The sequence below is a fragment of the Felis catus genome, chromosome A1 (genome assembly GCF_018350175.1).
Source record: "Felis catus isolate Fca126 chromosome A1, F.catus_Fca126_mat1.0, whole genome shotgun sequence".
In the NCBI taxonomy this organism is placed as follows: domain Eukaryota; kingdom Metazoa; phylum Chordata; class Mammalia; order Carnivora; family Felidae; genus Felis; species Felis catus.
Window position 1 is genome coordinate 169,199,456 of NC_058368.1, and position 16,380 is coordinate 169,215,835.

Sequence of the window (16,380 nt, forward strand, 5' to 3'; positions counted from 1 at the left end):
TCATGGAATAGTGAGAACCCTTGTCCTGGAATATAAATGCAAATTAGTTAAACATTTTTAAATTCTCAAGTACCACTTTGATTTTTATACAGTTTTTCAATAGGATTGTCTCCTATTAGCATTTAGAGCTGTATTCAAAAGCAGACAACTATTAACTTACTCAAATGTTACATTTCACACATTCAACTGTGAACAAAAAACCCACCTCTTTTCACATATTGGATACAATTACATATGATTTCTAGACAAAATAATGTATGTAGTATAAATCTTAAGTAGAAATAAGATATAGAAGTAAAAGCATCCAAAAGCAAGCTCTTATTCCTCAAATCCCCCAAGGAACTGGTTTGTTAGTCTTCCCTGGCATTTTCACATTGATAAAAAATCAACTATATAGAAGCTAAGAGAAAAGTGAATTTTAGATAATTTTGTTATCTGAGGATCAAAACCACCTTTTGAATTTTATTGAAAATACTCTGGATGGACATTATGTTAAGATACATCATATCTGCATTTTCAGACAGTATACTGAACATAATCTAAGCAGTCTGGGACATTTTACCCCTATTAACAGTGAACTGTTACAATACAGTGATACAAATGGTAGTTGTTCAAATCCATAAGGCTGCTTAATTTAGCAAAGTCCAGATGGTTCTTTCTGAATTGTGCCTGCCTTTTACAATTTTCCGGTCTTTTCCCTAAACATCAGAATATTGTAATCTATAACCCCTTAAAATGCCTGAGGAACAAAGCTATTTATGCCTAATATACTCCTAACTTTTATGAACTTGGAAACAAGATAAAAAGCTAAAATGTTAAAGCATATGCTTTCAGATCTTTGCTTTGGCTGCTCATAGTTGCTTTATTTGTTGGGAATACATGGATATCAAAGGAGCTCCTTCTTCATGGCTCTCAACTAACTTATATAGAAGAGGAAAGAAACTTAATTCAGTCTCATGATAATTATCTATATATTCTGTCTTCCTCATAAGGCTGGTGAACAGCCAGGGAACGGGGATCATTATTATTTGCATTTACAGAGTACCTGGGACAAAGTCTGACATTTAGAAGGATTTCAATAAATCCTTTTTGAATATATCAAACTGAAATCAACTAATTGGCTAATATTCCTTTTATTTTCCCAACATCATCAATAACAAAAAGTTGTCCTGACATTTTTATCTCAGGTAAGGTTTTTAACTTTTATTCAATGTCAAAAGCTCTGAAAGAAACCTCAAGTGGTATAAGAAATAGCGGATGGCATGCCTCTTCCTTCAAACAGTTAGGTCCAAGGTTAAAATGTGCTGGCATGGTTAAAAGGTTCTTTTAAACTCAAGATCTTGTCCTCAAACAGTCATTAAAGTTCTCAGGGTATATTTCAAAAGAGCAGGATGTTAACCTTAGCTCTTTGGTCTAATTCCAAGTCTGGTAATTACATACTGCCTATTAAAATTCCCCTCACAATTCTAATTTAATAAGGTGGTGTTCAGTTACTATTAAACAGCTCAGAGCAATTCTACCAGCTGCAATGTTTATTCCATAAAGTGTAATGTTTCAGGTATGATTAAGTGATCATTTAAAAGTTTTCAGGAAGAAATGGATCATGCATTCATTCAAATACTTTTCACTTTTAAAGAAAGTATGAGCTATACATATTTTTGAACTGTATTTTTTAAAAGTGGCTAAAATTCCTATAACTAAAAACGTCACAGTGATTTTAGTTATGTTCTGGATAAGAGGGTTCTATTTGCAGCTATTATAATACAAACATGGCAAGAAAAATTTTCAAGTAAAGCATCTTTAAGTTTTACAAAGCAGAGAAAACTCAGAAAGAATCTTACAGACTCAAGGGAAAGGATGTTTATACTTTCCTTCTCAAGACACTTATTGTAGAATCACTATTTCCCCATTTTTGCAATCTGCTATTATCAGAACTCAGCCAAAGTATAGTAAAACATGTAGTAGATGAACAAGTGGCAAAATGAAACTAAGTTGGAATGTATGGTTATTAAACTTCAACCTTTATCTGAAACCATATTAAAAGGCATTCTGGCAATTGTGATCCTTTGCAGGGAGCTGAGAGTAGAGGAACTGCAAACAGTAGCATAGAAATAGAATTACTCCTCAAAATTGTCCAGACTACTGAAGTGAGGTCCTAAACATACCTCAAGGCTTGCAGATGCAAATGTAGAACCATTATCCTTGAGAAGTTATTCTTGTGATGGTAGTTTTCAAAAACCAAAAACAAAACAAAAAACCCTAAGTATTTCTGGTATTTCAATGTGTCTTAAAGATTGCCCCCAGGGGTGCCTGGGTGCTTCAGTCAGTTAAGCATCCCACTTCAGCTCAGGTCATGATCTCAAGGTTCCTGGGCTCGAGCCCCACATCAGGCTCTGTGCCGACAGCTCAGTCTGGAGCTTGCTTCAGATCCTGTGTCTCTGACTCTCTCTTCCCATTGCCCGCTCATGCTCAGTTTCTCTCTCTCTCTCAAAAATAAATACACATTAAAAAAATTTTTTTACAAAGAGGTGCCTGGGTGGCTCAGTCAGTTAAGCGTCCAACTTTGGCTCGGATCATGATCTTGCAGTTCATGGGTTCAAGCCCTGTGTTGGGCTCTGTGCTGACAGCTTAGAGCCTCGAGCCTGCTTCGGATTCTGTGTCTCCCTCTCTCTGCCCCTGCCTCACTCACGCTGTCTCTCAAAAATAAATGGAGAAAAAAAGAGAAGATTGCTCCAAAATTAGTTCCATCTTTTAAGCACACCCTAACTTCAGGCTCTTTAAGTCAATATAGAACTAAAAAGTCAAAAGAAAAAAAAGTTTCCATTAACTGTGTTTTTCTCATCTGTATATTGTTCGTAAAGACCTATCATTGTTTAGAATATTGACATATCACTTAAGGAGACAAATTATAAATAAACATACTAAAACAATACCCTATAACTGTTAAAAGTCCAACCGTCATTCCAGGCAAATAAAATGCTAATGCTACTGACCAGGGGAAAAAAAACAAAAAACAAAAAAAAAAAAACCCAAAAAAACAAAAACCAACAACTTCAAAACCAAGAGCCAAGAAAATTACTCTTGAGGTTGCAATGCAAAAATTTCATCAACTGAATTAGATGACATTAGGCCTGACTATAAAACGCACACACGAAAAAGAGGTTTTTATTATTTTTGATCAGTGGTGCCAATGATGAAGGAATGGCCAAATTAAATTACTTCCTTCAGGAAAGCAGAAATGTAACTGTGGGAAAAAAATCTTATACTTTCAAAAAGGAAAGTTATCTTAGATTAAAAATTGATGTTATTATTTTTTTCAATAGTAATCTAGAGGTATACCAAAGGTTTACAATCAAATCCAAAAATCTTAGGACTGAGTATGTTTTGGAATTCAGATTTTTTTCTCCGAGATTTACAAATACTACTTAATAATTCCCAGTGGGGTCCAAGTCAAAAACTCAGTAATCAAACACTTTGATATTTCTGCAGCAAACTGTTATGACTGCTTCAAAAAAAGGCCTTGTATTAGTTCAGATCCAGATCTGCATCAAATTAAGTTAACACCAATTTAGGTGTTGTTGTCAATTTCCATTTTAAGAATTTTGTGGACCTTAACTGAAAAAACAGAATTAAGTTAGGCCAAAGTTCTTAACTCATTTTACCCTTAAGCTTAAAAAATAGTAGGTTATATAAATATTGTCTGCCAACCCTTGAAGTTTACAAACTTAAAAAGACAGTAGAAATTACGTTTCATTTGTTTCTACAAGTCACTTACACTGTATTATAGAAGCTTTATCCATCTGCCCAAAGAAACCAGATATATTTTATTAATTTTATGATGTGAAATAAAATACATAAAATGTATTCATATTCAAAAGGAAAAACTTCTTTTGTAGTACTTTCTAGTTGAAAAAAGTAACCGTATTTCTACAAGTTAATAAAATCGTGAAACTGCACTGTAACTGAGCATAGGCAGTTTCAACTAGCTCAAAAGGTTATGTGAAAGTTTGGACTCTAAGGTAATGAAAAGAAGATGGACAAAGAAATTTTCCATTTCTCTCTTCTTTCTATGGTCTTACAGTTTGGGGGGAAAAAAGGATTCTATGTAAGAAGAACCAGAATGCTTTTTTAAGAAAGGTTGTATGTTCTCTTAAAAACTGTAAATTTGGACTGGGCAGTAAGCAGATATGCAAATTCCAGCTCCAAAATTTACTAGCTTTGTGACCTTGAGAAATTAACTCTTGTGCTTCAGTTTCCTCATCTATAAACAGGGCAAATAATAATATACACCACATAGAGTTGTGACCAAAAATCAAATGCTAAATAAAAATAGGTGAAAACAAACAAAAAAACACAAGTGACAAAAGGAGCAACAGGAGGAACAGAGAAACAGGTGACATTAATAAATATTAACAAAGTTGATCCAATATTATCAAAATTTGCTGTGATCTTACTTTTTAAACCCAGAATGGGTTAACACAATTTTTTTTAAAATACAATAAATGTTTCCCTGCATTTTATTACCTGAAATACTATGAACTAAAATAATTAATATCTGTATCCTTTGTAATAACTAATTATCATTATCTGAACTTACAATTTCTATAAACTCCTAAAATGCTTCAAAGAAAGTTTCTGTGAAAAACTAACCAGTAGTTTGCATGTATGGTTAGCATTCAGTAAATAGGCATATTTGCTAAGTCAAAATATCTAATTCCCTGACCATGTCAGAGCCCATCCATCAAACATAATGGTACCAGAAATAAACCACCTTGCCTATTATGCAATCTGACAAAGCACTGCATGAAATCTTACCTATCTTCATCTTTGTCATACAGTTGGTAATAATCTCCACAACCATTCCAAAAGGTGTTATCCACAACTTCTTGCCTTCCTGCTGTGGCTCCACTTTCTGCTGTAATTTGGTTATGTTCTGTTTCCCTGTGTGTAACTCTTGAGTAAGGTGGATCCAAGAACATGCAGTCATGTTCTCCATCGTAGTCATCACATTTTATTAAGAGGTCATCTGAGCCATTTTCCTCAACTTCCAAAGCCTCCCTCCACCTCTGAACACTTCTTTGTTTAGCCTCATGCCTATTAAAACCTGTTTCTTGGTCCACCTGGCTTGAACTTATCAATTTCCTAACTTTGGGTCTCACTACCTGTTCAGGAGAACTTCCCTGGTTCTTGTTCTTATCACTAGTATTTTGTTCACTGCAAATATGCCCAGGAGCACACACTGAATCTTCAGTTGCATTTTCTCTCTGACTCTCCTGGCTAGTATTATTTTCTTGTTTGTTTCTAACAACGTCATCTTCAGAAGAGGAGCTCTGAAATTCCTGATTGCTCTGATTGACAAACTCAGTATCACCAGTAGAACTTTTGACTAACGGTGCTGAATCTAACGCTTCAAATTCATCTCTTACTTCACAGTTAAAAGAGGGAACTGGTGGTGAAAGACCAGTGTATGCCTCTACCTCTCCATTTGCCAACTCAAATACTGTATTGCTCAGTGCTTCCTGATATCCACCACCTTCCACAACTTCTGCAGAAAGCTGAAGACGGTCATTGGCCTCTCTGTGTGTACCATCTGGGTCATAAGAGTCAGTATGAACCAATGAAATTCCATTTTGTACACTTGAAGCATCACAAGCTTCTGGAGTATATTCTCCCTCAGGGTGATTATGAAGATTTGTACTGCTTCCTAAAGTCTCCCTGCCTTCCTCACTATGATGTACTGCAGCAAAGGATGGACTGCTCTCAATGGTTTGATTTAATGTTGTATCACAAATGGGAATTTCTGTTTCACTTTTTTCAAACGAAGGGCCGTTGGGTAAAGAAGAATGAACTTGATCCGATGGACTGGAACCTTCATAGAGAACAAAGAAAACATTTTTGGAAACATTAATTTTAGATACAATTTTATTTAATAATGACTATTTAAATAGATATTATGCCAATCATTACTCACTTGAATATGAGTGAATTTCTGACAGATACTTCTATGCTCCTGAACTTAACTGAGAGAGCCCACTGGTCACCCTATGAGTTCATTTATGCCATTGTATAGCCATTCAATATCTTCTCTCAGATGTCTTTTGGAAGTCTTTTAGCTAACTGCTAATACCTAAAACATTCTGTAAAAGACATTAAAAGGAGAGGCTACTGAAAAACTACACAGTGAGAGGCATAAGTCAAGTCATAGGGTAACCAATGTGCCCTTCTAGTTGTTAAGGTGCACAATTCAAACTTCATTTCTTTTATTATGTGCAAGTAAAAAAACTTCACAAGTACTTTTGATAGATAAAGGAACAGGTTACACATCTAACAGAAATGAAACTCTATTGTGTTTGATGTCAATTCAGAAAATTGTATCTCAGTCTCTAGATATATTAGATTTCTACCCCAAAATGGATTTTTTAATACACCTATAATGAGTTACCTTTACATTATGTTACAGCTATGATTGCAAAACAACAAAAAAGTCAACATGTTGACTCTGCCATAGTTTGTCAGAATCTTGAGAAAAGAATAAAATCAGATCTGTTTTATAAATCACTTTAAGCCTATCTTTTATCACTACTAATGTAATAATAAATAATGAAGACATCTGAGATTTGCTGGAACAAAAATTTATAAAAGAGCAGTCTTGTCATATCACAGAAAGGCTTCTTTAACAGAGTGGCCTCATTAACTAATAATTCAGATTCTTACTTATAAATGACAGTAAAAATAATTTACAATTAGCAAATTTTCTCAACACCAGAAGACTACACTCTAGTCCAAAGATGTGTAATTACTACCTGGATATCTGCAAAGTACTTTTTTTTTTTTTAAGCTTATTTATTTACTTTTTGAGAGTCAGAGACAGCAGGAGTTGGGGAAGGGCAGAGAGAGAGGAAAAGAGAGAGAATCCCAAGTAGCGTGGAGCCCAATGTGGGGCTCAAACCCATAAACCATGAGATTGTGACCTGAGCTGAAGTGATGCTTAACTGACTGAACCACCAAGGCGCCCACTGCAAAATACTTTTTCAAACTACTGAATAAGAGATTTTAATTAAATAACTATTACTTGACACTTGTATTTCATAAAATGGTTTTAAGAAATTAAATTAGCCAAGCTAAATTATTTAGGGATACAATTAACACAAGAAAGCTATTAAACATAATATGCAGGGAAAAATATATTCAGTTCACATTAAAAAGTTTTTGATTGAAAAATAAATCTCCACTAGCAGAAGGATGTCATGATACAGTTATATTTTAACAACTGGCTGTATTCTATTTTCTTCCATGTTTAAATGTATATATCGTTCATATTAAGTTTAATAAAAATATCAGAATAGAATTTCTTGATAGGATATGTATATTTGTATTCATAGACACATAAAACCCACACATAATTTCTAATATTATAAGATCAATTCCTACATGCTTATTAATAGCTCTTATATAACTCCATGTTGCATACCTGAGGAATTTTCCTTTGGAACATCATCTAGTTCCAACACTTCATAGTCATCACCAGCCCGACCTAAACTTCTTTCATGCCTGGTCATACATGGTTTAAAACTGACATATGCATGTCTTCTTCCATATCTCCTGCCTGTGATTGTCTGATATCCTCCTGCTGGTTTGGGCCAGGCAGCCTTGCTGGATTCTTGATCCATTACTGAAAAACAGAGTTAAAAATAAGAGAGGCATGAAATGACCTTTACTCCAGTGACCAGTAGAGGTAATGTTTAAACATATATGCTATTGCTTGCCAGATCATCTGCTACTGAACATTACATGCACCTTACTAACATTGTAAGTGTAAACATGAATATTAGGTTATGAGAGTTAATTGGCCTCTTTACCCCCCAAAATAGCTTTTAAAGTTTGGCACTTTTAAGATGTCTCAGAGTTTTATAATATAATGTACCCAAAATGATTTTTCATATGCCAAATTCATAAGTCATACTGCAAAAGCTCATTAAGAATTAGACAATGATCCTCCAAATTATCTAAGTAAAGTACCTTATGTATAAATGCTTAACACATATTTGCTGGATTAATTATTAGCATATTACATTAATTAGCACAATTCATGTGTGTAATCTGCACAATTACATTAATTGTGAATACATTTCTATCCAAGGTAACATGCAACTTCTTTAAATGGCATCTGTACTATCAGGAAGTAATAACTGGACCATAATAAAACATCCCAAAGACTAGGGTCAGATAAAATTATCCACAAGAAAACAGCGATGAGCCAAGTCAAAGACATGCTACCTCACCTTTCAAAACTACAGTAAACATTATGGTAGCAAAACCCATCAACACTTTAACAACTATTTAAATACTAAGTTCTGACAGCTGAGGGATACACAGTAGTAAACAGTAGCACCTGTAACTAAGTAGAACATTACCATATCTATATATATATATATATAAAAGTATAAGTTTCTTTAATCAACGATATTTTACATATACTATACAAGAACTAAACATAGTATTTAAAAAACAATTTTTAATGTTATTTCTGAGAGAGATATAGCATGAGTGGCGGAAGGGCAGCGAGAGGGAGAGACACAGAACATGAAGCAGGCTCCAGGCTCTGAGATGTCAGCACAGAGCCCAATGCAGGGCTTTAACCCACTACTGTGAGATCAGGACTTGAACCGCCATTTGGGATGCTTAACTCACTGAGCCACCCAGACACCCCTAAACAAAGTCTTATCTCACAGTATATAAAATAGTCAGTTAATGGAAAAGTTACATATTTTTGTTTTACTGCATTAAATAAGTAGAAATGCTTCCAAGCACAAATAAAAAACAAACATGTATTTATACAGTTATCAAGTTTTACATTATATTATTTAATCCCTTCAAAAGACTTATGAGGCAGATACTGTACTTCATTTTAAAAATCAAGAAATTAAGAGTAAAATTAAGTATTTAGTAACTTGTCCAATAATCAAATAGTATGACTCCAGAACTAGTGCCCTTAACAACTCCTCCAAAGGAATAGTCTCCAAAACGGAAAGCACAACAGAAGCCAAGGGATGGTACAAAAAATATAACAATTTTTATTTATACTTATTTTCATATCAAAAATTAGAAATTAAGCTTTAAAATATTCAATAAATGGATCAAAAATGGCCTTATATAAGCCCATGATCCCAAATGGAGGGTATTACGCTAAGTGAATTAAGTCAGAGAAAGACAGATATCGTATGTTTTCACTCATATGTGGAACTTGAGAAACTAAACAGAAGACCATGGGGGAGGGGGGAAAACAGTTACAGAGAGGAAGGCAGGCAAACCATAAGAAACTCTTAAATACAGAGAACAAACTCAGGGTTGATGGTGGAGGGGAGAGGGGAAAATGGGTGATGGGCATTGAGAGGGCACTTGTTGGAATGAGCACTGGGTGTTGTATGTAAGTGATGAATCACGGGAATCTACCCCCAAAACCAGGAGCACGCTGTATACACTGTATGTTAGCCAACTTGACAATAAATTATATTAAATTAATTAATTAAAAAAAAAAAAGACGATTCCATGTCATGTATGGTACTTAAGGTATCCAGGGAGAAAAATATAAAATCCTTAATGTAGAGGGACTGACAAAGACACTCTGCTTACCTGCTGGCTCTTTTTCAGTATATTGTGACATATATGGCAGTTTTTGTATGCCCAGTTCAGTGCAATTATGGATGTGAATTAGTTTTTATTCACACTACGAATAAGCTGCAGAAGATTCCTACAAGGAAACCGCAGATTAAACAAAAGATTAATAATATAAGCACAAAATAAAAATGACAAAGTAATACTTCTGGTGAAGCACTTTGTTAACCCTGTAATATCAGAAAAATACAATCAGATCTGACAATCCATCAAAAAAACCTTAAAACTATCAAGATAGCTATTTGAAAAGTTACATCTCCTCTTGAAAAACCTCTTGCTGTAAGCATGTATCATCCTTAAGACTGACATGATTAACAGTACATTCAGAATTTAAAAGTAAATAAGCAAATATATTGGAAGAAGTGCTGACTGAAGTATGTGACCAAACTATCTGGGAGTCTACTACACTATGCTATCTTTGCTTCTGCATCAAGCGCTATATAGTTTCTTTAGCTCTGGCATTGTTAAAAGAAGTCAACCCTAGGAATACAGACCGTATTTTCAAAATATATAATGGCTTATGACAATTATAAATTAATGTGTGTAAGGGCGCCTGGGTGGCTCGGTCAGTTAAGCATCAGATCAGCTCAAGTCATATCTCATGGTTCATGAGTTCAAGCCCTGCGTCACGCTCTGTGCTGACAGCTCAGAGCCTGGAGCCTGCTTCAGATTCTATGTCTCCCTCTCGCTCTCTGCCCCTCCCCCACGCACACTTGCACACATGCTCTCTCTCTCTCAAAAATAAATATTAAAAAATATTTTAAAAATAAAATAAAAAAATGTGTGTAAATAATAATATACTTATTCTTTACAATAGTCAATTAACTATTCAAATATTTTGATTCCAAATAAGAACCTATTCTACATTAGAAAAACTAAAATTTGTCATGTAACAAATATAAAAAGACCTTCTGGTTTGAAATTAATCCATTTACTACTTCAAAAGTTGCAACCTGGGCTCTTTTAAAAGTTTGGTAAGGGTTATGTTTTTATTTAAACAGCTTATTTACGTAAACACTGAAGCTATTGCTAATTTTATACTACCACTTATTAGAAGATGATAGTTCTGCAAATGAGGTTAATTGTATTGTTATCTGTGAAACCACAGATAGCTCTATATTAACATACATCAGAGTACAAACACACATTCTCCCATATAAATTATAAATTCAGCAACATGTTATGATCCTCTAATATGTCTGAACCAAATGAGACTGTTAGCAACAATCTTACCAAAGAATAGCTCACCAAAAAATATTCTTAACATGGAGGCAAAAAGATAAGCTCTAATTAATACTGTTTTAATACTAAGAAAAATGATCTGAAATAACTTGAATCTTCAGTCATAATATAGTACATGACAATCGTAAAGGATGACCATGCATTTAAATTCATAAGTATTTCACCCAAAGTCTTTTCTTTAGAATAAAGCTTTATTTTACTATGTTCCCGGCATTATTTTCAGTGCTGAGGCTTTAAATAAATGAACAAAGTAGACAAATATCACTGCCCTCCTAAAATTACAGTATGCGGTACACACACTAAACAAAACAAGGAAGTAAATATACGTTAGACAATAAATACAAAGGAGCAAAAGAAAGCAGTGAATAAAGGGTTGCTGGGGGTGTGCAATTTAAAATAGGGTGGTTAGGGAAAATCTCTCTGAGAGGGAAGCATCTGAGCAAACACCTGGTAAGGGAGACAGCCATGTGTAAACCTAGGGAGAGAACATTTCGGGCAGAATAAATGAAAGTTCCTGAGGTGACAACTTCCAGAAGTGATCATAGCAAGAAGTGTGGGATGGAATGAACAAGACAGAAAGCAACAGACGAGGTTAGAAAAATAATTAGGGTGGGTGATAGGAGGTGAGATGGAACAGGTCACATAGGCCTTTATAGGCTAACACAAGAAATGTAGGTTTTATTCTGAGTGAGCTGGAAAACCACTGAAGAGTTCTGAACACAAAACAGACATTACCTAACTTCTGTTTTAATAGGAACACTCTGGCTACTATTTTGAATAGAGTGAAGGGGAACAAGGTCAAAGGCAAGGAGCCTGTTTGCAAAGCTATCGAAATAATATTGGCAAGAGATCACAGTGGTTTAGACCAGGGTAAAACTAGAGGTGGTGAGAAATGCAGATTCTGAATATACTGTGAAGGAAGTGCCAACGAAGTTTTCTGATATAGATTATAAAATAAGGTAAGGAGTTGAGGCGGACTCTAAGTTCTATAGCCTGAGCAACTGAAAACAACAACAACAACAACAACAACACAGTTACCATTAACTGAATGAAGTAGGAAAATTTGTGAAAGATGCAGGTTTGGAGAAAGTATCTTCAGTGCAGTTTTACATGTATTAAGTCTGAGATATCTATCAGACATTCAAGCAGAAATGTTAAGTAGAGGGGCACCTGGGTGGCTCAGTCAGTTAAGCGTCTGACTTTGGCTCAGGTCATGATCTCACATTCATAGGTTCAAGCCCCATATCAGGCTCTGTGCTGACTGCTCAGAGCCTGGAGGAGCATGCTTCAAATTCTGTGTCTCCTCTCTTTCTGCCCCTTCTCTGCTCACACTCTGCTTCTCTCTCTCTCTTTCTCCCTCTCTCAAAAACAAATTAACATTAAAAAATTTTAAGAAAGAAAGAAAGAAAGAAAGAAAGAAAGAAAGAAAGAAAGGTTAAGTAGAAGCCTGGAGTTGACTAAAAGAATTCTGGGCTGCAAGTATAATTTGGGAGTTACTAGTATATAGATACATTCAAAAAGGCATGAACTTGGACAGGACATCTAAGTGTACTTGGAGAAGGAAAAAGGTTCAAGGACAGCCTTGAGACAATCCAACATTAAGAGACCAGGAAAGAAATACCAGAAAGCTGACAGAGGCCAATGGAAAGAAAAGGAAAATCCAGGAGTATGGATGCCAAATGAAGAAAGTGCTTCAGACAGAAGAACTAATCCATTGTTCCAAATGCTAAGAAATAAAGTATAAGAAGGATCTGTAACTGGCCACTGAACTTAGCAACATGGAGGATACTGAAGATCTCTGACAACAGCAACTTTGGTAGAATGGGAGGTGTAAAAGCCTGATCACAGATAGTGAGAGGAAAGGAACTGGAAAGAATACATACGTCCTGAAAATCACCGTTTCTTAATAATTTTCTTTAACGTGATTCCACTTGCTTTCTAAAGGTGTTCCAACAAAATTTAATCTACTTGTTTTCAAGCCCTGTGACCCCCGCTGTGATAACTTTTGACTACTTCTGAGCTCAGTCCCCTGATTTGAATCCCGTGTTCTCGTGTGTGTGTGTGTGTGTGTGTGTGTGTGTGTGTCTTTACTAGAAGATCAAGTATTTGTTTCAGAAATTTTATGTAAGGAGGTAAACTTTGGGTCCTTGCATGTCTGAAAAAATTTTCATCTATCCCTCAGACTTCGGGTATAGTTCAAGAAAAAACATTTTTTTCCTAACTCTGAAAGGCATGGTTTTCCAGCATCCCATGTTGCAATATGGCATCCCATTCTGCCAATTTATTTCTCAGTTTTTGGTAAGTAAACCAATTTTTCTCCCTGGAATATTTAGGATATCTTCTTAATAACTGGCATTCTATAATGCCACAAGGACTTTTTTAGGGGCAGGCCATTTTATAATTTCTCCTACACAGCCACTATTGGGCTGTTTTAAATAAGACTCATATCAGTTTGTCTCAAAGATGTCCTTTTCTAATAATGGCTATTTTCACTGTATTTGGCCTACAAAGATTAATCCTTTGTCTGTAAACTTTTCTAATTTTCACTCTATGAAATGGTAAATTTCATCCAATTTTACTTTGAGCCTTTCAGTATTCTCTGTAATAATCTTCTAAATTTCTTGTAGTTTCTTGTTTTCTGCTTCTTTTATTATCATTTTTAACAGTGATTCATGCCTTATGACCAGAATGTAGACTAGAGTCTCTCTGTAGATACTAATTATTTCTATTTCATTGAAGGCCAGCCATGCTCAAGTATCTACAACAGTGGTAGATACTTTCTCATTTCCATATAAAAAAAAGGTATAAAAAAGAAAAAAAAAAGCAGAACAGGGAGGGGGGAGGATGAATAATAAGAAATAAAAACCACAGTGGTATATCAAGATTAAAATGGTTAAATCATTAGTCCCAAATTTGTATCTTAAGTGAATCAGAAACATTGTCTCTGAGTTCTCTCTGAAGAGATGTTGCTTTGCTGAATTAATCTCTTGCTCCTTGTACTATTCACTTAATAAGTAACACATGACTTCTTTCTATTTGTGATGCTTATTCATTTCAAATGCAATTATTCATATTTCTTACTAATTGTCATAAAGTAAAATATATAAATGTGTTGTCTAAGATTTAAAGAAGTAAATCAATGAAGTATTAATTCTAGATCTTATTTAACCTACAAGTCATCATGTTATCATTTTAATAACCAGCAGCTATAGACAGGCAATAAAAACAACCTTCAAAACAATACAAGGGAAAACTTGCGTGTAGGACATACACCTCCAACAGCAGAATTGAAAGAGTTGTGATTTTAAAGACAAAGGCCTTATTTTATTTGTACTTGCATGCACTAGGTCTATTAAATGCTTGTTTCTACTGCACTAACACAGTATGTATGTAAATGATTGGACAAATGAATGAATGAACAAACATGTGCTCCTTTCTCTGATGGAAATAAGGAAATATAATGAAAAGAGAGGGCTAAGGGTTGGGTACACTTGGATCTAAATCCCAGCTCTGATACTCAGGCAAGTTAAATGAAAGCTAGTGGTAGTTTAAGTGATTTAAAAATATATATATAAATAGTAATGAATGAAAGGAACTTAGGCAAACAGAGTAATGAGTGCTCATATTCCTATATGGACACAATATATACTAATATTGGTACACAACAGACCTACATCTTGAATTGTCTTTGGTATCAACGTATTTCTACTCCAGTGAGTAATCAACTAATAACAAAGCTTGTATAATATTTTAAAATAACACATTTATTATTTTTGCAACATAGCCTACCTACTTCAGTAACATCATCGAACCTCTATGACAATAATACAGTAGAATAATTAAAAAATAATTCTTTGATAAAATTTTTTTAACACTTCTCCCTTCAAAAAGCACAGCCTAATCTGCTCCCTATCAGGGTGGGTTGTACTTAGACACTTGTTTCTATTGAATACAATGTGACAGAAATGACAATGTATAATGAACAAAATTATGGCATAAAAGGCATTGTGGCTTCCTCCTTGCTCTCTCTCAGCTCCCTCTCCCTGGGAAAAGCAAGCTGCTACATCACGGGATCATTCAGGTAGTCCTATGGAAAAGTCAATGTATTCCTGCCAAGAGCAGAAGGAAGTGAGGTATTCTGACAACAGCCATGTGAATGAACCACCTAGGAAGCAGCACCTTAAGTCACAATCAAACCTGCAGATGACTGCAGTCCCAACCCACATCTTCAGGGTAACCTCATGAAAGATCTTGAGACAAACCACCCAGTCAGGTTGCTCCTGAATTTCTCACCTACAGAAACTATGGTCTACTGAAGCATAACAAATTATCCTGTAAAAATTAACAAATACAAATAACTTAAATTGTATTATTTTATATATAGAGAGAGATAGATAGATATGGATAGATAGGTATGTGGATACTGAATTTTCCTATATTTCCACCTATTATGAGAACGAAGCTCTTTTAAAAAATGTTTGAGAGAGAGAGAACGAGCAGGGGAGGGGCAGAGAGAGGAGGGAGGGAGACAGAGAACCCCAAGCAGGCTCTGTGCATTCAGCACAGAGCCTGACACAAAGGGCTTGAAACTCAAGAATTGTGAGATCATGGCCTAAGCCCAAATCTAGAGTCAGACTTTTAACCGACTGAGCCACCCAGGTGCCCCAAGAACAAAGATTTTCTAATGCCATCTCATGAAAGTATATTTTCTCCCTTTGAAAGAGCTGCTTATTCTCAGCATACAAAGTGCCAGGTTATGGCTTACAGAATTAAAATGAATTATACTTATGTTTTGTTTGCTGGCAATCTCAGAACTGTTGCTTAGCTCTTACATTCTACCTATCACCTAATAAATATTCACTAACTAGCTACTGAATCAGGAACACTTACTTTTAGAATTTAAATCTGATTTAAATGAAGTTTTAGGCAAAGCGAAGGAGAAATCAGTTGAACTTCCAGAAGAAGAGCTTCAACTGAAAGCTTGGATCTTTACACTTGTGACCCATTTGCTGGGAGCCAAAAATAACTCACTTTTTTAAAAAAAAAGCTGAGACATAATTCATATATATTAGATCAGGTATACAACATAATGATCTGATGTTTGTACATAGGGCTAAATGATCATCAAAGTAAGTCTAGTTAACATCCATCACCATAAATAGTAACAAATGAGAACTTCTAACTTGTATTTTGTTAGTAACCTTCAAATATACAATATGGTATTAATAACTACAACACCATGCTATACACACTACAACCCTATGACTTATTTATTTTATAACTGAAAGTTTGTACCTTTTGCCCCCGTGCTCAACAATTTTGCCTGCCTCCCACTCCCACCTCTGGCAACCACTGATCTGTTCTATGTATGAGGGTTTTTTTTTTTTTTTTTTTTTATTCCACACATGAGATCATACAGTATTTGTCTTGCTCTGATTTATTTCGGTTAGTATAATGCCTTCA

General features: G+C 34.9%; 1 protein-coding gene across 2 annotated transcripts in view; it reads right to left on the minus strand.

Annotated features, from left to right (window-relative positions):
* PJA2 (praja ring finger ubiquitin ligase 2) overlaps nucleotides 1-16,380 on the minus strand; it is a 69,986-nt gene that overhangs the window by 41,003 nt on the left and 12,603 nt on the right. For both annotated transcript variants that reach the window (XM_003981173.6, XM_045034564.1), the window contains exons 2-4: nucleotides 9,634-9,751; nucleotides 7,472-7,672; nucleotides 4,816-5,869 (exon numbers count right to left, since the gene is read on the minus strand). In XM_003981173.6, coding sequence (XP_003981222.2) covers nucleotides 4,816-5,869; nucleotides 7,472-7,672; nucleotides 9,634-9,664 — 1,286 coding nt within the window. In that variant the 5' untranslated portion in view covers nucleotides 9,665-9,751. The remainder of the gene's footprint in view (nucleotides 1-4,815; nucleotides 5,870-7,471; nucleotides 7,673-9,633; nucleotides 9,752-16,380) is intronic.